At 41.1% G+C, this 26,373-nt stretch overlaps 2 protein-coding genes and 1 long non-coding RNA gene across 5 annotated transcripts; 1 reads left to right on the forward strand and 2 right to left on the reverse strand.

Annotated features, from left to right (window-relative positions):
- Window positions 1-275: 275 nt before the first annotated feature.
- On the reverse strand, window positions 276-17,062 carry LOC122841467 (phospholipid phosphatase 3-like). 2 transcript variants are annotated; one of them, XM_044134777.1, is made up of 6 exons: window positions 16,571-17,062; window positions 10,500-10,654; window positions 4,675-4,955; window positions 4,516-4,573; window positions 4,256-4,432; window positions 276-2,983 (listed from the first exon to the last, which is right to left on the reverse strand). In XM_044134777.1, the coding sequence occupies exons 1-6, from the start codon at window positions 16,689-16,691 to the stop codon at window positions 2,855-2,857; spliced, it is 921 nt and encodes a 306-aa protein (XP_043990712.1). In that variant the 5' UTR covers window positions 16,692-17,062; the 3' UTR covers window positions 276-2,854. The 2 variants fall into 2 exon arrangements, with proteins under 2 accessions (XP_043990712.1, XP_043990713.1); XM_044134778.1 differs by lacking the exon at window positions 10,500-10,654 and adding an exon at window positions 8,624-8,781 and having other exon boundaries at window positions 16,571-16,902.
- Window positions 17,063-17,277: 215 nt separating this feature from the next.
- Window positions 17,278-26,018, reverse strand: si:ch211-188c16.1 (uncharacterized protein LOC562677 homolog). 2 transcript variants are annotated; one of them, XM_044134774.1, is made up of 18 exons: window positions 25,855-26,018; window positions 24,137-25,073; window positions 23,872-24,063; window positions 23,272-23,779; window positions 23,074-23,186; window positions 22,966-22,991; window positions 22,309-22,349; window positions 21,224-21,353; window positions 20,981-21,140; window positions 20,748-20,871; window positions 20,629-20,633; window positions 20,317-20,380; window positions 20,184-20,218; window positions 19,479-19,542; window positions 18,224-18,304; window positions 18,112-18,125; window positions 17,785-17,818; window positions 17,278-17,625 (listed from the first exon to the last, which is right to left on the reverse strand). In XM_044134774.1, exons 1-18 carry the CDS (start codon window positions 25,861-25,863, stop codon window positions 17,556-17,558), a joined length of 2,607 nt encoding a protein of 868 aa, XP_043990709.1. In that variant the 5' UTR covers window positions 25,864-26,018; the 3' UTR covers window positions 17,278-17,555. The 2 variants fall into 2 exon arrangements, with proteins under 2 accessions (XP_043990709.1, XP_043990708.1); XM_044134773.1 differs by having other exon boundaries at window positions 23,866-24,063.
- LOC122841468 lies at window positions 21,095-23,973 on the forward strand. The gene is made up of 4 exons (XR_006372390.1): window positions 21,095-21,183; window positions 21,293-21,399; window positions 23,669-23,770; window positions 23,882-23,973. It is a non-coding gene; the product is annotated as an uncharacterized LOC122841468 (long non-coding RNA).
- Window positions 26,019-26,373: the final 355 nt, after the last annotated feature.

The raw sequence follows: 26,373 nt of genomic DNA on the forward strand, positions 1-26,373 counted from the left end.
TAATCCAGGGCGGTAAACACAATTGAACAGCTTCTAAGCATGTCCACATGTTAGCTCAGCCTGCCACTGTGGAATAGGTTCTGTGTGGACTTTATATTATTCCAGAGGGGCGATGCAGAGCAGGGTTAAAACCTGGAATGTTCACTATTTCCCCACAGGAAGAGGCTCGTGGAAGTGCACCGCTGCCCCACGCCCAAAATCTCCTCATCACACGCAAAGTTGGCTGCCTGCTTAAATATAACACTCTGCATTTCAACAGAAACCACAAAGAAACCTTCAACTTCACTTTTCTTTTTTTATTAAAGACATCCTTTCTTTGATACAGCTTTATGGTATAAAATTTCACATTACAAAAATAGAAAGTTTTTTTGTTGTTGTTTTGTTTTCATAACAGAAAAAAACCCAAAACAACCCAGAACCGAAGGAGTCTGGTTTTGACCCGCTTCGTTCTTGTTTTTATACAAGTTAATATTCACTTCGCTGGATGCTGTTTGCCTCACACAGAAGCACGTTCTACATTTACACAGGTCTCACCGCAGAGTCATAGTGGGCGTTTCTGCAGGACACAAACAGGACACACTTTACAGCAATTTACAACACGTAGTGGCACGGTGAACTTTCTGAGGCAGTCTTAGTTATTCATAAGCGAGTCTGTACATGTTTCACAACAGAGTCAAGCAAGCACACTGCAGGTATTGCATCAGGTTTATGTCATCCAGAGACTCTCCGAACAGCGTTCTGTTGTCAAACTCCAATTTTGTACAGCTTGTGTCTGGGTTTTAAAATATATTAGCTAAAAACAGCTAAAATGTTCCAATCTACAGTTCCTACAGTTAAACGTTATATTAGCAGCCGATATCTAGTAATATCAGTTAAAGTTGATTTTGACTTGTCACTTAATCCAGCTGTTTTTAATAAAGAATTCTTGCTGTTTGATATCATTAATTATTTTTAAATGAGCCATTGTACTTGGATCAGAGGCGAAGTCACACTGTGTGAGAAAGGGGTAAAACGGGAAGAAAATAGAGTTAACATTATGAATTGTTTTTGGAATCAGACCCTAGATATTACAACGGTTAGTATGATTAGAGTAGTTGGTATACTTGGAAAAAGTCCAGAAGTATTAAAACCCAAAGAAGTCAAGAGCAGCTGGCATCCCTCCACAGCTACTTAAATGTTAAATATGGCTAACATTTAAGTAGCTTCCTAAACTTTCAGTTCTTCTTCTAACTCAAGATTAAAACATTTCACTGATACCAAACATCGCTAGCTCCATGTAACAATGTCCACACTGAAGCATGTCAAGGCTAGCTGTGTAACCTGTTAGCCTTCTTTACAGTGCAATCCCTGACTTTTTGAGTTTCCAACTGGTCAGTCGTAGGTCAGCGCATCTCTACCGACATCCCAATTATGTGATTTTACAACATAAGCTACTATGAGTATTATGTGTTTGGCATCATATTGCAGAGATTACCATAAAATTACAACGGTTAACATGACTAGAGTAGTTAGCATACTTGCATATGTTCAAGAAGTGTTGGAGTCAAGAACTGACTGAGCAGCTAGCATTGCAAATACAGCTAACCTTGGCTTCTGAAACTTTTGGTTCTTCTTTCGACTCGTTTTAAAACATTTCACTGACACTGAACATGGCTAGCTTATAATAACGTCCATATCAAAAATTGCCAAAGGCTAACATCTCCATGCTCACCTTCGTTATGCTGCATTCCCTGGTTGGAAAGGACTAGATTTTTGAGTTTCCATCTGGCCAGTCACTGGTCAGTGCATCTCCACTGGTAACACACACACATAGCTACGTAGCCATAAGTGTTATAGGAAACCAAAAGTAAGTAACAGGTACATGTGATTAAATTGCATCATTCATTCTTGTCTCCAGATACATTTGTATGCTAAAACAGGAGCCTCTTCTCTGCCACACTTTTAGGCGATGAATACTGAAATATACGACCCAACCTTGAAACACACACGCACACGCATGCACACGCACTCTGACCTAACGCGTGAACACCCGTCTGGCACATATAAAAGACTGTCATTTCATTAAACGGCTCAGTGGGGGCCCATCCAAGCCAGCAGAATGAGGCCCACATCTAAAACCCACCCACATCGTCGCTGTATTTTCCACATAACTGTAACGTCTGAGGCAACACTGAACTACACACAGAGTGAAGCTTTCCAAAAGCTTTTCAAAAAGGTCGTTTCAAGACGTGACGAACAATACTAGAGGAAAATAGTGCTTTAAAAGTCACGCATGCAATGTCTTGTAATAAACTAAAACAATATCCTTCCTGAAATAGAGGAATTTGTTTTATTTTTTAAATTTAAAAACATTTTTTTTTTTTTTTTTTTTTAGTCTGTCCAAATATGAGTCACACAGCGAGGAGCAGGGCTATGAGTGGAGCGCCCATGCTGGAGAATAAAAGGCAGAAAAGCTGCACGCAGCTTTGTTAGCAGCCGCCATTCGTAGATTTTTGTTTGAATTTTTGCTAAAACCCCCCCCAAAAAGTTCTTCATAACAGAAGAGAAGGTCAAATACTCCTTGTGTAACAAAAAAACCCCAAAAAAAACCCAAAAAGGCCGTCTCACCTCCCTACACATTCACATGTCTTGTGAGATTTGGGTAAAAACATAAAAAACATTAAAGAAAGTTCTCCAGAAAGTAAAACTTTCTTTAGCTGTTTTCTGTGGTTCACTTCTGCACTTTCCAGAATGTCCATTTCATTCAGTAAGAACAAGTGGCTGCAGGAGAATAATAATAACAATAATAATAATAATAATGATAAAGGCACAGTTTTGCTCATTTCTTGATTTTAGCTGGTTTTCAGCCTTGTTTTTACACCATGGTCAGAGGGTTGCTCTGCTCCTTGGTGTCTGCTGGAGGAAGGCCATCTTTCTTCGCCGTCGGTTGGGTCACAGGGCACCATCTTCTTTTGGGCTTAAGCAAATTGGACACAAAGAAAACCTGCCAGGAAGAAGGAGAGGGAATTTTTTAAAGGTTTGCAGTTGGTCAGAAAAAAAAAAATGACTTTCTACTCTTTGTCTTGGCCTAAAAATAAAAATACACCTTCCTGCCTATCCACAATTATTTATACTTAAAAATTATATAATGGCACTTTTAATGATTGTGGCTAGTTATTCACTCCTGATACCTTATCTGTAACCCCGTTCGGTTTACAATTTGATGAGGACATGTTGAACAAGCTAAACTTTTGCACATCTATCAATAAACAAACGATTATAGAAAAGCTGACAAATATCCTCAGCATCGGTGACGTTTAAACTAGATGTTCAAACATGCAACACTCGCTGCAGTCCTCCTCCTAAACAGTAGGTGTCTCTGCTGAGAAAACAGTGCTACCACTGAGCGTATGTGGTCCCAGAAAAAGCACTACAGGAAGTCAATTCTGAATTTCCAAATTTAGCTACTTTTAACATCTTCTTCCTTTTTAGATGGTTTATGAAGTCAAAAACAAGAGACGTGAGGCTTTATGGATCATTTTGGAACAGCGCTCAAAGTCTTTAGCTAACTGTAGCAACGTCTTGATACGACTTTACCGTTTCTGCTGCCCTCTAAAGGTCCTAGGAAATAACTTCTTTTTTTTACATTTTCATATATGAGTAAAAAAACAACAAAAACAAAACAGTGCTGAAAAAAAAACCTTACAGTACAGAAATAAACTATATTTAACGAAAAAGTGTAAGCAGAAGCACAGGCTTATTATACCTTCACTTTTTTAAAGAATCAACCAAATTAAAGCAGCAGAATCTTTTCTGTATTTTTCTAAAACATGTCTCCTGGGAATTTCAGATAAGTCTGTAGAATAACTCATAAAAGGAAACATAATAAACCTTATTTTATTTAACAAGTTGTTTTTATAATTTTTTTTTAATTTAGAGATTGAAAACCAGTTTTCTGTCCCCACAGCGATTATTCCACACCTGAATCCCTCTAATTGAAGTACATTTGTTTTTAATATTTGTCCTTACTGACTAAGTTTTTTTTTAAACAAATCCTTCACTTTTAAGTCATAAATTGTTTCTTTGATTTCCAACCACTTCTGCATACATATTGGAATGAGTTTATCAGAGTTTATCAGTCACTGCTGTTCTGAGCTCTACAAACACAAACAAACTCTTAAGGCATGCGGCGTCCGAAATATTTCATTAGATGAAAGAGAAATATTTTCTCTGCTGTTATAATTGGATAGCTTTAAGGAAGAGTATGACGGCTTACGATCCAGAGGGCCACCAGGGCACCCTGAAAGAACCCGGCCAGGACATCGGTGGGGTGGTGCTTGTGATCGGACACCCGGGTCAGGCCAGTGTAGAAGGATATCATGATGAGGGCGAACTGGATCAATGGACGCAGCAGGCGGGCTCCGCTCCAAGTTAAGCGAGACTGCAGGTAAAACTGTGGACCAAAGGAAGTCAGATTTAAAAAAAAAAGTTGCTGAAGAACAGAACAAGTAAAAGTACGAACATCTAGAAACTCACCACTAGGTAGAGCATGGTGTACATGGAGAACGACGCGTGTCCAGAGAAGAATGACTTCCTGAGGAGAATGTTTGTCAGTTAGCGTCGTAGTATGCAACAAATGTCCAAACCAACGGCGTTTGCTTGTGGGTGACTGAGCCATGGGTTAGCACACCTTACCTAGCCTCTTGGACTTGGCTCTCTGGGCCTAGACATTTGTACTCCGTGATGTAGCCCAGGGAGCAGTTGATGGTGGCGAAGTCAGGTTTGCACACGTCAATGAAGTGTGGCCGTAGGCGGCCTACCGACACCTTGGCGATGTTGGTGAAGGACAGGCTGATGGCACAGCCAAACAAGAACACACCGATCTGTTTGTAGAAAGCAGTAAAGTAGGGGTTCCCGACTAACGACTTGGGTTCCTTTGTCAGAAAGAAGATCCTGAAGCTTTCACCTATTATGATCTGAGAGAAGAGAGAGGAAGCGGGTGTCGGTGAAACGGCATTTTTGAAGTTATCGTGTGCTATTGAAGAATGATGGATATTCCATTCTTTGCCGTTTTGCCTCTTTGTTGTTTCGTAGTTCTGGTGGTTTCCTACCAGGCTCTTTTCGGCTTCAAAATGGAGAACATTTTAAACAAACTCTGCATTTCCTCAGACCAGGCAGGTGGATATTTCATACCTGCTTTGGCAACAATTTAAAGTCATTTTCTATGATCTGCTCAAAGGGTATTGTAAAGAAATGTGGACATATGGTTTGACTGGTACTAATTTGTTATATATCATCAGATTGAACCAGTCTAAACATTAATTAGAACCAAAACTAATCATTGACTGGTAATTGAGATAAGCCTTGGGGTTGCTTGAGTATCAATTGTGTATTTTAATTTGTTAGCAATTTATGTAGGTCTTTCATAGACTAGCACAAAGTACTGATCTTTCTAAACATTAAGGCTGCCGATTTGCCGAATGTCTCTACTCCATTATACTTTTCCTCCAAGAGAAAACAATGAAAGAACCCCCACTGAACCAATGGAGGGAACAGAGGGGGACAATCAAGGGGAGATGAATATTCATGACTCAAAACAGTTGTCCAAGCTCAAAAACCCCTTCCCTGCCCCCCTAACCTCGTCTTCCTCTGTTGTCTTCAAGCTATTTACAATTGAAGCTGTGGAGGAGTGAGAGACAGATGGGGGGAGGGGGAGGACAGAAGGTACAGAATGACAAGAAGGGAGGATGGAATGGCAAAGAAAATATGCTAATACGATTGAAGGAACAATAAGTGTTGCAAGCAAGGGAGGAGAGGCAGAAAAGTGAGAAAAGGAATGAGGAGGAGAGTAGGGTTGGGGGGAGTCACTGCTGGTTCTAATCAAGGAAATGCTGAGCTAGGTGACGTGTCTGATTGGCGGTGGCCAGATTCCACCAGGCGCATGTTTGTTTTTCCCCCCACACAGGCGGTCTTTCTGAAAACCCGGACGTCTGGCTGTTTTCACGTTAGCATCTCGAATTCATCGCGCATTCTTCGGTGGGGGGATTTGGGGGGTGGGGGCAGCGTGAGCGAGCCTCGCTCTGGAACACACTGGAGATTTAACAAGCAGATAAAAAAGAAAAAGTGTTGTTTCCACCACACAGGCCTTTAGAGCCAGCTGCAGCTACCCCAGCTGGAGGAAAGACAACACATCTGGTTCCTCTTGTGCAGAAGGTTTTCATTGAGGGAACAGATGAATCGAGTTGCTCGCTAATGAACGCGCAGCGCCTCGAGAAAGCCGTCACGCACCTTGAACTTCTTCCACATTTGGTCACACTACAACCACGAAATTTGTCGGATTTTATTGAGAGTTTACGTCTACTTAGGAGGAAATGGGAGTCCAATTGTGTCTAATTTAACCTTTATAAATCCGGTCGTTCTGCAGAGGCCTATAGAACATCAGTGGACAGGGACATGGTTGTGATGCTTAAAACAGAGCTGGATCATAAAAGACAATAGTTTAGTAGGTCTGAGGGAACTCTGGAGAAGCAGCAAAGATCCACAGAATATTTAGGAGACTCTGTTGACCGGACAACTATTATTTGCCCACTTCCTGTACGGATGAGTGTCTTTCCTTCCAAAGGGAAATGGAAGCTGGTCAGAGATGGTTTGAGAGAGAAGCCCATTTGGCGTCTGCAACACGGCGACAATGTCAAAATCTTACCATAACGGAGTTGATTTGCTATTTGGACAAAAGTTCCAAAAGTGTCGTCATATTGTTTCTACTTTCCCCCTGACAAAAGGCCAGCATAAATTACAAAAAGGCCACGACCTCTTGGTTCCCCCAGCTCTCCATCTCAGAGTAACGAAGCAATAAATACGTTTGTTTTTTCTTCTGCTTCATAAAACACAAATGTTGGCCAGAGCTCTCTAGGGGGGGCGTTGGGGATGGATCCAAAAGTCATGTATTGCTGGGGGAAAATGAAATATATGGCCTTTTTTTTTTTTTCTTGTTTGGGGCCCTCACCACAATTCCACCCCGGCAATTATGGTATTTAACCAAACAACCATTGCGTCGACCGTAATTACACAGCCTGCCGGCTCCTTCTCACCCCTGTGGCTTTAGGTCTGAGCAGTTCTCTGCTCTTGGGGGGGGCGGTGGGAGGTGAAGGGCAGGGTACACAACACATGCACCCTCAGCCGTGAGGCAACGCGGTGAAAACTGGACATTTTATGCGACGTATAACTTTTAACTTTTTAAACGGGTCTTATATTTTAGGGGGAGTGCTGCGGGAATCTGTTTGCCCAAAAACGACCCATCAGTGGTTGTGAATGTACTACTCTGTGGCTACTGAGGTGTTAGGGGTGTTGGGAGGGGGGGGAGTGTTTTATAAGCACTAACTACACGCTTGGGCAGGATCCGTCTACGGTCGCTGCAGAGTTCTTACAAAAGTCGCTGGAGTTTCATTTCGGTTTCCATGTAGCGGCTGAGTCCTAAAGTACGGGTTGTCTTCAGACGGGGAAAAAAAAATTGTAATTTCTTGTCATTTCCTTCTGTATTGCTGTGGCTGAACAAAACTGCACGAGTTCCAACAGTAATGAGTTGAATCACCAGACTCTGGGTTGAAGATGCTCGGCTTTCTCTCAGGAGATTCCTCCAAACTTCACTTTACCGTGAAAGTACTAATCACTTCAGTCATCTTGCTTCCTCCGGGGAAACCTCGGGAGAGAGCGTCGCCGGTTCGTTCTTATCTGGAATGCTCTGGAGGCAGCGGCTCTGGCTGATGGCCCAGGCGTGGAGAAGAGTCGCATCAGTCATCATTCAGGATAATCCTGGTTTGTTCCCTCAAAGCCCCGAAACGGGAGGTAAAAGTTCCAAACGTTGTTTGAAGTGAGCCTGTTTATGCCTGTGTTGTTAGCGGCCCTTGTGTATTAGTGTTCAAAAAATTTGCACAAGTAGTGAGATGATATGTGTTTGTTCTTTTGCTTTAAACAATGCTTGTTTGGAATAAACCCTAAATCGTTGGATAGCTTTAGCAAGTGCTTGCATCCATTTGCTGATTTTATGAAGACCAACAGGTGTGTGTCTGAATTTAATGGGATGTTCTCTCATCCTTCTCATTTTCAAGGGTGGCCAAGGGAAGCCAATCCACATCAGATTTATGTATTGGAGTAACAATGCCTCACTGATTACTCCTTAAAACGCCTTTGACACTTTAAAACCTAAAGAGAGGGACAACAATTTAAATTTGTTTTACAGTTTGTTCATTAGTGCCAATAATTGTGGAACCAGTAATCTGGTCAAATAAAAATACATTTCTAATAATTTGATGCGTTTAAATTTGTCGGAATATTTCATTTTCAACGTGACACGGTTCCGTAATAGGAAGTTGTTTTTACTACGTTCCTATAAAAACTGTGGATTGAGCTGCGGGTACGCTCTGAGGCAAACGTGAACCGCTGTAGCCGACAGGACGGTTTACGTTTAAATCATTGTTGTAGACAGAAGACATAAAATAGCATCAACTGCAAACAATAATAATAATAATAATAGAAGATTAGCATGAGAATTCACATGGCTACCACAGGTGCTGCTTGTACTTGTGAGCGGCGCTGAAACCCGAGGAGTGAAGATGACATTAGTGATGAGAGAGAGGTGACTTACAGAGAGGATGCTGATTAGAATGCCTGTCGCGCTAAGCAGAGTGTCGCTAACGATCTCTCCGCTTTTGGCCGGGTACCTGATGGATTCATCGTCGCAGTAAAACCCTCTACGGTACGGCTGAACAGCGGAGGTCTCAATGACCAAGAAAGGCAGGCCGGCTAGCGTGTAGATGCGAGCGAGTGGCCCAGAGAGGACGGAGAGGAGGTAGGGAAGGGAAGGATTGGGAAGAGAAGGGAAGAGAGCGGGGAGGACGGGACGGGTGGGTGAGAGAGAGAGAGAGAGAGAGATGGAGGTGGTAGGTTAATGACACGCAAATAAGAGGCTGTGGTGGCAAGCAGGGGATGACCAGAGAACATCTGGAGCTGGCTCAGTTCGTTCTGTGGCTGTTATCTGAGACTAACAAAGTAATGACTGCTAACTGGCCAGTTATTTACTGAAGGATCCGACTCGAGGTTATGATTCAGTCTGTCAACTGGAGATCGAGGATGCCTTTACCTTACAGCTGTTTTTGTTTTCTGTGAGGAAGCTCCCACTGAATGTTTCTACGAAGCTCCCACTACCATTTTATGAGGGAAATTTGAAAAATAAGCAGCAAATTTCAGCATGTGGTTTTGTCTCAGGACTGAAAGGTTATTTGAAAGTGTGTCACTGTAATGATAATCAGCAGCAAGTTGTCCAAGTTGGGCTCAGAAATGGCCTAAAGTAAATGGCCTAAAGTAAAAACACAAAAAAACAAAAACAAACCTAAAGGTATTGATGAGTTTGAATCAGTGGGAATCCATCTGCTTAGAAAAAACATTTAGTAAATCACTTTAAGATGCACATCTTAAGTCTAGAAAATGAAACTACGTGGAGAAAATTCCATTATTGTACGATTCAACGTTGTGCGATTTAAGCTTGCCAGCTAGTTTCAGCTGTTTGAGACCCTGATAGCAAGAAGGGAAGTGGCTCTAGAGTTGAAAACTTAAGGAGTCCAATCATGTACACTTTACTGACTCAGCGTTTTGAGTAGCCAGAAAAAAAAGGGGAAGTAATATTAAACATTTGCTAGCAAGGTCAGAATACCCAAGTGGTTAATGTTTAGCTGCTAACGACACTAGTTGGTGTCGGCTTCTCTGGTTCAAAACCTTAGTGCTACACAAAATTCGTTACAACACAATTTAAGATTTATAAAAATGTTTCTTTGGAATTAGCCTTTTTAGTTAATTCTAATGAATTAGATAAAAAATTTCCTAGTAAATTAGCTAAATTCTCCCAAAGGAAATGAGCAAACCATAACAGACTCAAATACTACGATATCACACCTGAACTACAGCAGATTATTCCTCACTGATTAGACTCTTTGAAACATGTTTTGTTAGCTGTCAAACCTTCAAAATAAAAATACTTTCTCATTTCATAACCCTGATAAAAGGATTGATTATCATCTCCCTCATTTTTTTTTAAAACAATTTCTCTTCTTGTAGGACTGCAACTTAAATGTCTTAGATCGACAAACTATTGCTAGGAAAAACAAGACTTTTGTTAATATTTCAATTTGGGACAAGTCATATTTTTAGCCATCTTTCTTTATGAATAAACAGCCGATTTTGTATGCGTTTGGTAAAGTGAACGTAAACTATCGGCTGCCTGAAGGCCGGGACTTGAATCAAACAGTCTAACAGTGGAAACCGGTAGACAGGAAATGAGCTGCATACGTGATTTGCAGTCAATGGGACATAACCACCGCGTGTGACTCAGAGCCTGTGGAAGCTGTCAAATCGGTGTGGGATGTGAAAAAAATAAAACAAAAATAAAATCCAGCCACTGGCGAACTGAGCGCGCTCCAACACAGGCTCCCCCCTCGTCCTCCTGCTTTTACCACACCAGGACTTACAGATAACACGGGCAGAGTGAAGCCCATAGCTGTGAGTACGGAGGTGGGCACCGAGCTGTTCTTATAGGGAAGTCTGAGGCTCTCGTCGTCACAGTAGAACCCCCTCTGGTAAGGCGGGAAGACAGACTTGTGCAAAAGCACGGCGACAAGAATCACTGCATGGTTGGACAGATACATGAGTGCAGGTGAGGCAGGTTTTTTTTTTTTTTCAGAACACATATATACATATATTTAAGAAAACGCTTAGCACAGCAGAGAAAATACAAACCGCTTTCAGGAGTTCTGAGGACAGCATGTTCATGAGTTCAACCCGACTGCAAGTAAAACGAGAACATTTATTTTGTCCTCTTGTTCCCTTCATTTCAATGAGAGCGCAATGAAAAAGGTAAAGTACCGGTTTTTCCAAAACTCTGCGAAAGAAGGAAGCGGAAAGGCTTTTCCTTCAAGCATAATATTGCACAAATTGAAATGATGAAAATACATTTTTGATTATTTTTCAAATTCAAAAGAAAAAAAAAAAATCTTGAGCTAGGATGAGGTGGGATTTTGGCCATATCAAAATGTATCTATCCTTAGTCATATATTCATCAGCCAGCTGTTACTACTGGCAACAGCGAAGAGGATGAAAAATAGGAAGATGATGGTACTTTTTCTTTTTATGGGCAATATCCAGTGCTCTTTTGTAAAACCACCAAATACAATTTCCCTAAAATGTCACATATAGAGCTGCTCCCGCGTATAAATCCATGCATGGTTATGAATTTGTGAAACTGCGCTCTTTTAACCCATGGCAGCTATCCTTCCAGTCTCCAACACTGAACTATGTCAAATTTTTGCTAAACCGGAAAAGACAAAAACAACCAAAACAGTTTGAGTGGCGCCATCTTTCCGTTCGCGGCTTTGAGGTAGACCTTAAAAGGGCCTTTTGAAGACGCCTTGGGGGTGTTTGAGTCTGATCGATTTGGGGTCTTTCACCACTTGAAGTAGCGAAAAGATCTGCTCTTATCTGCTGACAACAAACAGACCGGGTGTAACTTAGCCAAGAGCCAATAAGGACCGCTTATTTCCTCGATCTCAAGAGGCAGCGATGGAGGACTTTGATATCCGGGGGTAACTGAGGTACCCAGGAGAGGCCTTCAAATCTCAAGACAGAATAGGGAAAATATGCTTTCACTTCACTTCAAAGTGACGCTGGGCTTTCAAGTCGGCTGCAATCTGCAGATATAAAGAAAAACAAGCAGACTGCCGGTGTTGGGGAGGGCGGCAGGGGGAATTTCTTAGACCGAATGTCAACACATGCTTGACTTGCTGAGCCCCTCAACCTGATATACCCACCCAATTACACACACACACACAGAGCTGCCAAGTTGTGGTTTTCAAGGTCCAGCTGGGCCGAGTTCAGGTTACAGAGAGTTCTGGCGCTCTGGGAAATCCAGAATGTCGCTCGGCCCTCCACATTCAGCAGGGTTCACGTTATTAACTTTCAGCCGCTCTTCAAAACAAATACCTACGCCGGAGCGACATTCCGCTCCGAAGCTGTACCGGTGGAAAAAGAAAAGAAATCGGGCAGGACGTCTTAATGGGCCTGTAGCTGTCAAAACATACCTTGTTTTACAGTGCCCTTAATCCTGAATGTCAAATCCCCCACGGTTTGGTTCATCTGTCTCTGAAGAGAATAACAGGAGGCTATACAGACTGCTGATATGACGGAGAAAAGATCTCTGCAACCCCTTTAAACCCATTCACTCAGACTCAGACTAACCACAAGCCCAGAGGCGTTCGGAGGGCAGAGACTCAAAGAGAAGGAAGGTCTGGCAAACGCAGTGATGAATTCACGAGTCCGTGGCTTTTAAATGAACCTTAAAATGACCGAGCGCAGTAGACGACTTCTTGGAAACAGGGCGAAGGGAGGAAAAATGACAAGAAACAGAAGGTCGCAGTCAGTTCCCGGCTTCCAGGCATTCGGCTGTTTTTGCTTCTCCCTCCCGACTCGGGTGCCATGACCCCTTGCATCCGCCTGACACTGCAGCATCAGCAGTGAGCACGGCGTCTCGGGATTTTCCCCTCCCACCCGCTTCAGTCGAGCCCGCATGAAACATCAGAGGGCGGCGGCGAGCTCCGGTCACGCCAACGTCAACACCTGTCAGCAGGTGTGCGGGCAAGTTTTCAGGCATTAGGTCAACGCTAAAGACCACAGGAGCGGGAGAAAATGCTGAGAAGCTGGATTTAAACGGCAAAGAAAAAAAGTTCAGTTCTTTATATCAGCATCAGCTGTTCTCCGACAAGTTTGGTTGGTTCAACCAGGAGTCCTGCCTAGTCACGGGTCAACAACCGGTACAATGTACGAATAATGGCAAATTCAGCTGTGTAGAAATATTTTACATTTCAGAAAACAGATCATTTTCAAGGATGCACCGATCTGACTTTCTGTGGCTTACACAGATTTCCAATTTGTCTTGAGCTCAGACCCACCAATTCCGATTTTGACCGATTTAGACAACTACTTTGTAATATTAGTTGTAGTTTTGAAACCAAGTGAAAATAAATAAATTCATGAATTCAAACAATGGAAAATTTTGGGGAGTTTATTTTTGTTTAGATGCATTTAATGATTAGTGAATTAAAAGATGGCAGCTCACTGAGATTTTTAAAGGTAACCGTTTAAAATTACAATTGGAAAGTTAGCATGTCTGTTAGCCCAACTAATTAACAAGTAAATGTAAGCTAGCCTGAGTTGGGTTCCTCTATAACCCCCAATTCAGGTTATCCTTTTGTTCAGAGACCTACGTGTTTTAGTTGATGCTTTTGTCATCAACTAAAATGTCCTGATAAAACGTGAGGGTTTGAAGAAGACCCACGAATAATTTATACACCACAGAAGAGTCATTAACCCGGAGCCACTGTGAACTGAAAGCCATTTGCGTTTGCTTAAAGGACTGGATGCACGAGTATTGTGATGCGAAGTTCAGAGCCGTCTTATGCTGATGAATGCAACGATTAGTAAGCCACGCCCCTTTGGTTCTGCAACTGCAGCTCCATGCTATGAAAGTCCTCCAAGCCTAACATCTAAGAAATATTCTGTTATTCCTCGCTATAATTAATATTTTACATCTTGATCACCAGCAGATGTAACTGCTGCTTTTCTGATTTAAATAAAAGCAAGTTAATCAGGTTAAACATTTATGTTTTTGTCTTCAGGTATGTTTTCTCTTGGCCCAAACAGTCTCGACATAAAAACAATCAAACGTTGAGGGGTGTTGTTGGGTTTTTCAGCGCCTCACCAGGTTCTTATGATATCTGTGCTGGAGGCGTTCAGCAAAACACCAAGATGTGACTGTAAAAACAAACATTTTCCACTTGATTGCTTGCAGTCTGCGGTGGAGTGCATGAACATGTCTGAGCCCTACACACACACACACACACACACACACACACACAACAACAACATATACATACACACAATGATGTGGTTGTTTTTCAACTTTCAAGCTGGGCCTTCAAAAAACCAGTTGTACCACAGCTGAGTCTGATGTAAACCTTCCCTCATGTTCCCACAGCAGAGAAAACAAGATGAGCCAGACGATTTTGATTGACAGAAAACAGAAAAATAGAAATGTCACCTGCTGACGACATTTTTGTGACGTACAAGTTGGACAAGTTTTGTTTGTTCAGGTGTACAATGAGAGGCGTTTTAATTAGCTACATGGCGTGTTCTTCAAATGAAGGTTCTGAGTTGTCTGGTTAAAACCAGATTGTGTAGACAGGGAGTTAAACCCCCCCCCCAAAAAAACCAAAAAAAAAACCAATCCCTAAAAGAGAAAAATTTTGAATTTGCAAACTAATCTTTCAAGATCTTTCTCAAATGACAAACTTCATAAATGCTTAATGGTATGAGTATCTTTACTTGCATGTTTGGGTCATTAGACATCCACTTGAAGGCCATTAGGGGGTTAACTGGGAAACACTATATCCACCTTCCACAGTGTAACGTGAGCTGAAATGTTTCCGGTCAGATCCGAGTCAGGATGATGTTTTCCCGTCAGAAAACTCTCATCTTTACTGAAACAAATGATCTACAAAAAGGGAGGGGGAGAGGGGCGCAACGTAAAACAACCAAATAAAGTCCTTGGAGGCAGGAGTAACTGCGCCGAGAGCGGACCAAGGAGATTGCTAGTTGTGGCCCACAGTTTCCTACTTGCGGTCAGACTCTTTAATCCGACATCTTTAGAGAAGAAACACACTGCTGGTTTGTTGACAAGCTTCTCTCTGTTAAGTTTATGGAACAAATGATGGGGATTTACCCTCCACAGAGATAAAAACCAGCCCGACTCTAACCATAGCACATGGGGAAAAAAAAAAGAAAAAAAGATTACTTTCTACAAGATTGTAAAACAGTCAGTGGATTTGCCAGGAAAATGGAACAGCGTTATTTTTAACATCTGGCTAACAACTGTGGCTTCACTCTGACATTTCAACACATTATGGACATATGGTTACATCAAGGATCAATTAGTTTTAAGGACAAGGTAAATCATTTTAATTTCTAAAATGCTTCAGCATCAAAAACTAAATCTACCAGCAGCTGTTGTGAGATTTTTAACACCCACATTGGTCGGGTAAAGAACCACTTAAGCCAGACGCACAGCATATAGTTCAGCAGATGTTCACATCTGAAGCATTCCTGTTGCTGTGAGGAATTTGAGCCATTCTGGGGGGAAAAAACGTCAAAAACAGAGGTTTGTATGGTTACAGGTGTGGGTGGAGAGGGAAGAAATGCTGAAACAGTTCATTAGTGGGTTTCCTCTAAGCCAGCACATTTTCAGGAACCGAGGAGAAACAGAACACAAGGAACTCATGTAATATTTGGAAAAGATAAAAACAGATTATTTTGTGGGTTAAACAAGAGCTTCTGAGTTTGGTTTTAATTTGCAGCTGCTTCAAGACTCACAATTATGCACCAATCCTAAACTTTCTCTGAGTTTACAACTGGAACTTAACATCAGCCATTACAATATATTAAATTAAATCACTTTAAAGTCAAAAATGTGATGGTTGAATCACATATATTTCCTATTACTTATATGCCATCACTTGTAAACGTGTTATTTTAAAATGCAATTATTCAGGATAGTCAATTAAATCCCTGTTGTTGGAAAAGATTTAAGAAGTTTCTCTTTACTTCTGAGGTTGAGAAAGGCAGAGAAATAAAACAACTCAGCAGAACAATTCAGCAATATTTGACTATTACTCAGTTTGTTATATGACTTGTCAAATTATGTGCGCTTAATTATCTGGGTTCGACTGGGGGATATTAAGCTGTCATATTCCATTAGGGTCGACTGACTCAAATGGGAACCAGAACTGAAGTAAATTGAAATGAAGCCTGCAACAATGTCTTCAATTAGATTAAACTGAATGAGATTCTAGTTCTGTAACCACTCTAAGTTTGGAAACTGTAAACAGCTGCTAAGTAGGGCGGGGCAATATATATACGTCTAAAAACAGTGGACATGTGATTAATATCAAAATAGTATCTGTCAGATATGTTGAGTAACATTGAACTCCTAACTACAACCGAACAGCATTCTGGGAATCTATCGGCCAGATAAACAAGGTTGGTGGCGTCAACTAACACGGTCTTTGGTTACCTAGCAACAACCTGTTGAATAGCAGCGACGGTTTCAGGTATTGGCACCCTGCTTCGTAACTCCTTAAAAATAAAAAATAATAATAATAATAATAAAAGCTGGAATAGAAAGTAGAAAATTAGTACAACATCTGGAGAGGAAATTGTTGGGAAACCCCCCAGGAAAAGTCGTGTAATCAGTTTGGCAGCATTAGCATAAAACGTTAATTAATAATTACTGACACCGACTGATAAACACTTGCCTCGTGATACTTTTTTCAGCTATAATCACCCAATAAGCTTTCTTGAATCGGCAGATTTAGTAGTTGATGTTAAAATTATAACATATAGTGCTTTTTAACTTTCATTATATCACACGGTCACACGGCACCGTTGTAATTTCACACGTTGGATATAAACAGCAGTAAATGTGAGCTGGGCTTACCTAAGAACAAGCAGAAGAGATCCGTGGCGACCAGCAGCTTTCTCCGGCTGCGGTGAGGGCAGACACTGTTGCCCAGTGAACTCTTCGTGTCGGCTGCCATGATCTTCACACAGCGTTGCATTTAAAACCTCTTTATTTAAGCGCCTCTATTCGAATGGAGGAAGCCGGTTGTTGCTTTTCAAAGATCGTCTCTAGCCGCTCAGCACGAGTCAGTTGGGCTCGCGCGCTGGGTTCTCCACTCACTTTTTAAACAGTCAGCAAACAGTCAAGTCCCCCGGACTTTCTAGGACTACAGCTCGGCGCTTTCTTCTGTTCTCACCATCCTTTCTTCTCTTCCTTTTGGCTGTTTCAAGTCTGACAGTCTCCTAAACCACGCCCCTCTCCAACTCTCCCCCCCCGCCCCGTTTTCCCCAATTAATACCATATGGATATTTTCCTCCGCGCGGGCTTTTCCCGACCTGCTTAAGGATGCAGGAGTCAACACAGCAGCATCCAGAGGGGATTTCACAGGCAAAAGATGGATTTCGCTTTCGTTTTGTCCAGGTTTCAAAAGTGGAGGCGTCGGTATTTGTTTAGGCCAGTGATATTACAGTTTTTCTCCACACTTTGAAGAAGTAATGAATGGGATTATTTTTTCCTTTCTTAAATCCCCCTCAGTTAAACGGTTTCAAAATGAGTCAGCTAACTGGGAAATGTAAGGAGTGCAATTCAGAAGAATCAATGGGATTTATTTTATGCAACATGGGAAAAAAAATAAAAAAAGAACAATCTCATAACCACTGTCAGAACGTTAAGCAACCGCAAACAACCGTTTATTTCTCCCCAAATCCAGTGCAATCATCAACTGTGTGCGTCAGCATCAACTTTTTAGAGTGCATTTTAAGAAAATGAAAGTGTTCAAACAATTGTGAAATTATAGGTCTAAAGAAGATAAATCAAACAAATTGTTTTCCCCAATTGGTACACACTACAGCCTCCATCTTGATCAGAGGGTGTCGGCATATAGAGGAGGAGGGGGAAGCAGCTCCATCTCTGTGAAGTCAATCTCCTGTTCGCTGTCACAAAAAATTAAAAACAAAGAAAGATGCTGTAAGTACAGTTTGGGGGGATTCTTTAGGGGGAAAAAACCCCCAAATCCTGAGTGCTTCAGTACTATAAACAATGATCAAAGAGATTCCAGTTTCTCCTTCTGATAAGACGGAAGCAACACTTACGGATACGGAGGCTCCTCAACCGCACACAAGAAACCTAGATAAAGACAAGAATGATACGCAAGTCACATCAACTTTGAACTGTTGGTGTGCAAAACACGCAACACCCTCTCGTCTTCAAGTCACGGGAGATAAAACGCTCCCCGCCAAGCTGTTTTCCATCACACGTTTAAAAATAAATAAATAAAAAGTTCCCAAGTTGTGTTTAGACTGCAGAGGCCCCGAGGTGATGTGTGTGTGAGTGCCCTTGTTTTAGCTTCACCGTTATCAGTGAGAGGGACAGGGGACCCGTGACGTCAACGGAGAAACAATATTAAACTGTCAACTCACTTGACGTGTCAGCACTTTGAACGAGACAAACAGGATAAGCAAAAAGTTATTAGCAGAGTGAGGCTGGGACAGTGGGAAGTGTCGGCAGAGACGCGTCAGCAGAAAACTGTACTTGGTAGGAGTCGCTCCTCCGTCGCCGTCTTTGCCGTGTTGGACCAAGAGGGCTAGTTTCTGCAGAGCCTCGTGCCTGGTTCTGTAAAGCAGGGACATTTCTGAGTCACATTTTACTGACCAACAGGGCAGTAGTGGTTCTTGTCGGAATGGGGCCCCGGGCAAGTTCCTTCTCCCCCCCAACTAATGAATACTCAAGTAATTATGTGAGTTTCTTTCCAGCAGAAAGCAGGCTAACTAATCCCACACCATTCACCAATAAAAATGGGAAACTTACTTCACTGTAAACTTGTTCAAGGCAGAGCAGACAAATAAGATATAAATATTTTCTTTTACTTCTTGAGTGTCCTGCCTCCCTTTCTAATGCCGCCCTGGGCAACTGCCCATACAGCCCATTTCAAGAGCTGCCATTGCGACAGGAGTAGGAGAGATATTTGCACTCAATACAACTAGGATTGAAACAATTAATTGGCTTAAGCTGGATGAATCAATTACTTAAAATAATTGTCGACTAATTTAGTGATCGATTAATCATTGAATGGAGACTCAAAATAGGCCATTTGCTTGAATAAAATACTCAGAGCAGTAAATAAGCCAAAACTATAGTAATGTTGGAGGTATTTTCATAGCCGCAGATGCATCCTCTGCTACGAATGATCAAGTATTCACTGAAGGCCAAAATGTTGCATTTTAGACAATATTGTGTTTATTATCTTATTTGAAAAAAGAACTGAATTACTTGTTTGTTTGCATCTCTTAATGTATTTCTAATATTGTATAAAAATAAGTTTAAGGGGTTAAATGAAAAATCTAGAGAATGTGCCCATTTTTAAAAATCTGATTAATCGTCAGAATAATTGTTTACTAAAATAATCGATAGTTGCAGTCCTAGATACAATCCAATGTAGCAATCCTCGAGACTAATTTTATCCAGCAGGTGCAAATTTGTTTGTTCAAGCTAATGTTCTAGTATTCAAATTACGCAAAGAGTCGATATGTTGAGTTAATCTTTCTATTAGGAGTCTTCTGTAACTCACCCTGACATATTGGACAAAATGTATGTGTTTTACAAATTGTTTTTCTTGATCTTACTTCAAAACTACACACTACTTCTTAGTCTGTCACATTAAAACACACTCAAGAGTTGCCTATGAATACATTCAAAGGCATTGTGTCACCACTAACCCACAGTTGTTAATTCTTAAGTTGGCATGAAACCGTTTTCTCTGCTGTCACAGTGTGTGTTTGGGACTTACTGTGTGTGTTGGTCTTCCAGGTTGCTGTCGCTGAGTGTATGCTGGGCATCCACATGAACGCAAGCTAGCAAAATGAGCACATGAAGGACAGAGGTATGACGAGGAGCCGAGAGGAGTTAGCTTAGGCATGCAAAAACAGCAGGAGTGGTGGCCACGGTGTGGTGAAACGTTAAAAGGCATGTCAAGTTAGATTTCCATCGATCATAAAACTGTAAGATTGGAAGTAAGAAAAGAAGTTTGCTTAATGAAAACATGCCAATTTTAAACAAACTCATGTTTTTGGATAAAAACATTTTCTAGGATGAGGTGGTTTTTAGGCCATATCGAAGTTACTGTATTTCACAGAACGACAATGGAAATACTTTTCTGCATCACATGAGTCACATGATCAACAACCAGATGTTACTACTAGAAGAATAGACAGAAAGCAGGAAGTGGTAGGAGGATGAGGGAACAAACATACTCAAGAGTGATTTTTAATTGTTTCTTAGTTAACAGAAAACACAGAAACTGCAAAACTGTGGGTGTTTTGACATTAGCGGAATATCAACAAAGTTTTGCGCATTGTACAGCGCAGTAAAAAGAATGTCACATCCTGCTATATGTCCACACGCAACACCAACCAAACAGAGACGGCACTCTTCCCTTTAAAGTGACACACTGGATTTTTGGTTGGGTTATTCCCAACATACTTCACATACTTACACATTTCTGGCTCTGAAACCGTCTGCTGAGTAACACTACGGCACAAAAACAAAGAGAGGAATGAGCAATAAAATACTTTCAATCTGCTAGAATATTGCAATTTGTGTCCTAATGAGGACAGTGATCGTCATACTGGCTTTCATAGGATGGTGAAAGGGTATCATCCTCACAGGCCCACTCGTCGCTGTCATCTGTGACTGTGGAAAAACAAACTGCTGTGATTAAGGCCAGCATGCATGCTGATGAGAGACGTTCAGCAGCCTCACCCCCGTTTAAAAAAAAAATAAAATAAAACAACACAGCTTTGAAGCAGATGGCGAACATGGCGACTGGCGTGGTGCTTCGTCAATCAACGAGCGCAAACATTTTCTGTACCGTTCAGCGCCTTCTGACACAATGAGTGATTGAAATGTAAGCAACAGGCCAGAGGGCTGTGGGTACTTACAGGATCTGGAAAAAGACAGGGGGAGAGAGGAGGGAAATGCGTCAGGATTTATCACTGCATGCGTGGAGTTTTGATCTTATAAAACAGAATAAAGAAATCCAGTCGTCTTTTTCAAGTACCGGCTCCCAAAGCTGATGGTGTCCGGCTCGACGTAGGCTCCCCGTCCAGCTGCTTGAGCCTTTTTGCCGAGTTCCAGCATGTCCTTGATGTTTAACTCGACATTCATCACAGAGATATAGCCGTCTGCGACAGAGAGGGGACAACAGAGACCGAGAACAACATTAAACTAAAAAAGAAAAAGAAACAACCAAAAAAAAAAAAAAAGTTAGTTATTTGTTCTAATTAAACCTACACTTGAGGTTGGCGTCCCTGGCCAGCCATTTGCCTTTGGGGCAGTTGGTAGTTCGGATGATGCTGACCGTGTCGCCGTTCCTCACAGGCAGGTCGTTCTTGCGGACCTTGCTGGCCACCATGACCTTGGCGTGGTACATCGGCTCTTCCTCCCCAGTCACCTACGGAGTCAGCAAAGGAGGTCGATCGCTGATTTTTGAACAAGTAAGATAAAGTTCAGATTTGTCTGAATGGTATTGCTTACTTTGAACTTTTTTTTCATTTCATTTTCCTTCTTCTCCCTCTCTTTCTGCTCTTTTCTCTCCTTTTCAAGTCGCTGCTTCTCTCTCTTCCTCTGTTCTTTGTGGTCAGCAGTGTAGGGGCTGGTGCACTGCCTGAAGAAAGATCAGACTGTTCAACTTACTACAAACAAAATGGAGGGTAAGAGACATACAATGGAAAAAAAACAAAAAAAAATGTAATTATTTTTAGTCCAGTTTCCGGTGCGAATAAATTTGTGCACTTGATATAGAACAAAATTACCTTACAAGTAACAAAAGAAATAGGAACTTGCTTTAAGTCAATAATTCCTTAATATTGATGAAAAAGTACCGGTAATTGTTCCACTGGCAGAATATTTGACTTATGACAAGACATCTTTCCAAAGTTATATGTGATATAATGTGCTATGTGTGAAACGCCAATGGAACTATAACTTTTTCATTAATATTAAGACATTATTGACTGAAACAAGCTTCTATATGTTCCTTAAAAGTTACCTGTAAGGTAACTTTGTCTCGTTTCAAGTGTACCAAGATATTTGCATGAGAAACTAGACCAAGAAAACTTAAAATTTTGTGTTTTTTGCATTGTATAACCAGAACGTTTTCCTGGTTATACAATGCAAACAGACATGTCAAATATGTTTATTAGAAATAAATTACAAATTGTTTTTGTAATCTACTCTAATCTAATCAGTGAATAGGGGTGGGACATACAGACTTGAAGTTTTGTGATAACGATAAAAATGAAAATAAGAACTGTTTATTATTTCTTTTTTAGGGGGTAGTGTGTCTTGATGAAAGCATTTATAATCCCACAGACATCGCTCTTGAAAAACATTTCCACTTAGGACACCAGTCACGGAAAGTAGTGTGATCTGTAACGCTAAACTGCATTTAGTCATATTTTCTATGTCTTGGTACACTTATTGAACAGTAGGAAAAGAAAATAGCAAAAATAACCCCGACGATGACGACAGTTTGAGTTTTTTTAAAGATCGTTAATTGGAATTTATGTCAAAGATACAAAAAGGGAACCAATGGACTACGTGAATGTTTGGACACATACCATGGATGCCGTGGTCGTTTGTGAAGACACGCTTCCCCCTTCTGGAAATGAGCACATGGTTTAGCACACATACAACCTTTTCTCGTGTTCAATGGGTTTCATACAACACAACACCACAAATAAAAAGAATGAGAAAATTATCCAAATATAAGTTGTGCCACCACATGTAGTTATACTCTTTTAATAAGATACTAATGTTTGCCTATTTTCTTCTTTCCACTAATTGGACAAAGTTATTTGTGTCCGATGTGACCATCTGCTGTCGAGAGACCGTTCAACTGGCTAAACATTATATTGGCATGAAAAATGCAAGTTCCTTACAACTGGAATATATCAATAAACAATTATTGGACTCTCAATACTCCTTTGGGATTTGAATATTGCATATCTTTGCTATACATTTACAGCTTAGGGTAATTTTGGGAGAAACCCCATTAGAGTCTGCAAAAGCATTCAAACTGAGATGGGGCTTGTTACCTTTAAGTATGATAACCATCCTGAACAACCTCATGAACGCCACCACAGATTTGTATTGTTTAAAACATTTTTTCCATCAATTTTTCACAAGACATTTTATATATAAATGATATTTATTCAACTGCATTTGTACACAGAAATATTTTACCCTGCACTTAATAAAACATTAAATGCACTTACCTTTAACTGGCTGTCTGCATATGGATCTGGAGGAAATAAGAATGTTAAATTAACATGAACCTTTGCAACGATTTTCATTTAAATGAGAAAACAAATATCAAACTGTACTTCGTAATCTGCTTTTTGGCTTGGTTAACATCTGGCTTGACAGGTGTTTGCTGATCTCCACATCTTCATAAATATTATCGCAGGTTTCGTAGTAGCAGCTCTGATGATGTTCTCTAGAAAACGGAAACAATCCAGATTCAGGAGTAGAAATCTAACAGCTGAACAGACACATTAGCCAACGGTTGCCACCAAACCCACCTTGGTTGCGTTTGAGTGTTGTGGTTTGGTGTTGGCTCAGTTTCCTCCGGGACAGTCAGTTTCTCAGTGGCCCCTCCATCGATCTCATCGGAGCGAGAATTGAGAAAAGATTCTACAGCTGCGTCTTCACTGTAGGGCCGCCGCTCTGGTAGTGGCAGCTGTGGGAACTCCAACAGGTTTAATGGTTCGGGAAAGCTTGCTGGATCAAGGGGTATTATGTGTGAGGTGCCAAGGTTTAGGTCTTGGACTACGTGGATCCTATTTGACTCTCTAGGTTCACAAACTGCCAAGGCAGAATCTGAACCCCCGTAATCGGTGGCCTCTGATACAGCTGGTGTTGCAGAATCATCAATAACTATGTCTAAAGCTTCCATTTCTAATGCACCAATGTCAACAGGTTCAGCCTCTGCCTTTTCCAACTCTGAAGTCTCAAAGTCTGGAAAATCTGGCACATCAAGGACAGAGACCGCCTCCTTTTTGGGTGTTTGGCACCAACCAGGTAATGTTTCTACAAAAAGGAAACCAAAGGTAACTTTAGTGGAAAGACAACCCCTGTAATCTCTACTGAAGATTGAGCAAAATCTGCTGTGTTACCTTTACTTTTTTCTAGGACGGCATGGTAAGAGCTAAGATCAACTGTTGAAGGTCTACGGGGCTTTACTGGAACTGGTCCAAGAGTCCACAACTCAGGAAGCAGCTTCTTTAAGGGACTCCGGGGTGAATAAGGTTCACTAGTTGTCACAGGTGGCTGGCTGGCTTTCTCCAACATAAGGTTCTTATCAAAAGATGGCCCTTTGGTAGAAAAAAAGGAAACAATTGTTATCCAAATGACTTTAAAAGGCAATATTTGATGTAGGTAACCTACTGCGTGCAGAGTTGTTGGCTTTGCAGAAAGGCCGAGCAGAAATACAGGCCAAGTGTGGAAGGCTTGAGGATGGAGGTACGAGGACATCTGAACCAAGGCGGTCAGGGTTCTTTGGAGACAAACGGAAGGTCTTCTCTATGCAGCTGTAGTCAAGTGAACGCAAACCTTTGGTTTTAGGGGAAATTGCAATTTGTCGACGTGAGAGTTTCTTCTTGGCCTTCTCCAAAGTGCTCAGAATCTTGTTGTCAGAGTCTGGACACGTTTCCGGTGAAGGAGGGAAGACTACGAATTCAGGACTGGAGACGGGGTGCTCAGAGGTCGGCTGGTCACTCTGAAGGGAAGGTCGTTCCTCTGAGCCTTGTTTGTCCATTGAAGAGAAATCACTGGGAGCGTTACCAGGCCTATTGGGTAAATCACCGCATGTGAGCTCCTCGCCATTATCAGCAAAGGTTTTTGATGCTTTGACTGATCTGAAAGGAAGCAACAACCCCTTCTTCTTTATCTTGGTGTGTGAGAAGCCTTCTTTCCTGGTTTCTGCCTCCAGTTTTTGCTCCTTTCCAGTTGGTGGATCTACCTTATGGTCTTTCACAGGGGGCACAGGGAGCACCAAAGGCCAGTCTCTGAGGGAATGCTTTGCTGAGCCATCTCCATTTGCAAGCTGAGATGAGGGAGAGGTCTGCTTAGAGTGAGGGGGAAAGGAAATCGGGGGCTTGCCTCCAGGTGACCGAGCCCCATCTCTGAAGAAGACACGGGGAATTTCTGGGGTGTGATCTTCCACAGCCGTGGCAATACAACTGGCCACAGAGCTGCAGTGTCCTAGAAAAGGTTGAAGGAGTTTGGGTTTTTCAGCAACAGCTGGTCGACTGTTTTTTGAATGAGCCAGGAGACCCTCCTCCTGAAATTTAGCCCTCAGAGCTTTGAAGTTAATTGATCCTTCCTAAATACAAAAAATAATAACACAATTTAATACATTTAAAAAGAATATTTGCAAAAGAAGACAATTATTTTGAATTTACTTCAGTTTGGTTCATTCTTTAATGACTAAACCATTAACCATCCGGGTTGTAGCTTGCTATCAAAAGGTCTTTTAAAATGGGAACGCATTTGTCTGCCAAAAATCAGTTTGCCAGTAACTGATTTACAATTATAACAGAGTGATATTTTCCACCAAAATGTTATTCTGTTAAAATTGCTTCAGAAATATACCTATAAAATAATATTCATGCTTTAGCAGTTTAACCCCGTCAAAGGCCACTACATTTCAATTTTTTGTATTGAATAAAAAATACATAGATGTCAATGTCTGACAGAAACGTTGATTGACATCCATCATAATTACTTTCTGCCATATTAAAATAAAATAAATAAAAAAAAAAAAATCAGACTGAGACTCAGTTAATTTCTTAAAATCTGTTGTAAAAATATTTAATTCTCCGAGTCAATATTTCTATTATTAAGCCCTAAGATGCATTCTTCTTCAGCAACTGTGCCGTAGAATATACCGTATAATATAATTACACTTTCATTATTTGAACACTTTGAAGGCCAGAATTTTTTTACAAAGCTACATTATTTTTATACTACTGAACAAAAATCTATAAAGTACGTCACACATACATCAACAAAAAGACAATTGTAGGCATCTACAGGACGCTGTAATTTCCATTTTACAGAGCAGAGCTTGAGTTTAACATTGTTCTGACAGCTTTTGGTTTTACCTCGTCCATTGTCGCAAGTTTTATCCTTTCAAAACTCCTCGTAACATCGATGCAGCAAACAGCTTCGAGGTGCTAAAACAAACCACTTCAAACAACCGCCGCCGACACACCTGCGTAGAGCGCGTGCGTTCCGTGCGTCACCGAATGAGCCAATCAGAAGTTCATTCTTCTTCTTCTTCTCTTCTTTTTTTCTTCTTCTTCTCCTTCTCTTTCTTCTTTTGTTTTTTGGCGCCTAGCAAAAACGGTAACCAAAAGCATCTGTTTCTTAGTTGTTTTGTTTGTTTGTTTGTTTTTAAATCAAGTTTCCAGACAACATAAGTGAATAGAAAACGTAAAAAAAATTTACTCTAAAAACAAAACAAAACTAAGGACACGTCATAAAACATTACCTCTATAAACAGGGCAAAGAAAACGTAACATATTGTGCAAATGATAATACTTTAATTAAATTAAACAAATTCTAAATTTAGACAGAGAACTAAATATGGAGAAAAAATGTATCTTTGATCTTCTGCCCAT

The sequence above is a fragment of the Gambusia affinis genome, linkage group LG12 (genome assembly GCF_019740435.1).
Source record: "Gambusia affinis linkage group LG12, SWU_Gaff_1.0, whole genome shotgun sequence".
Taxonomy (NCBI): Eukaryota; Metazoa; Chordata; class Actinopteri; order Cyprinodontiformes; family Poeciliidae; genus Gambusia; species Gambusia affinis.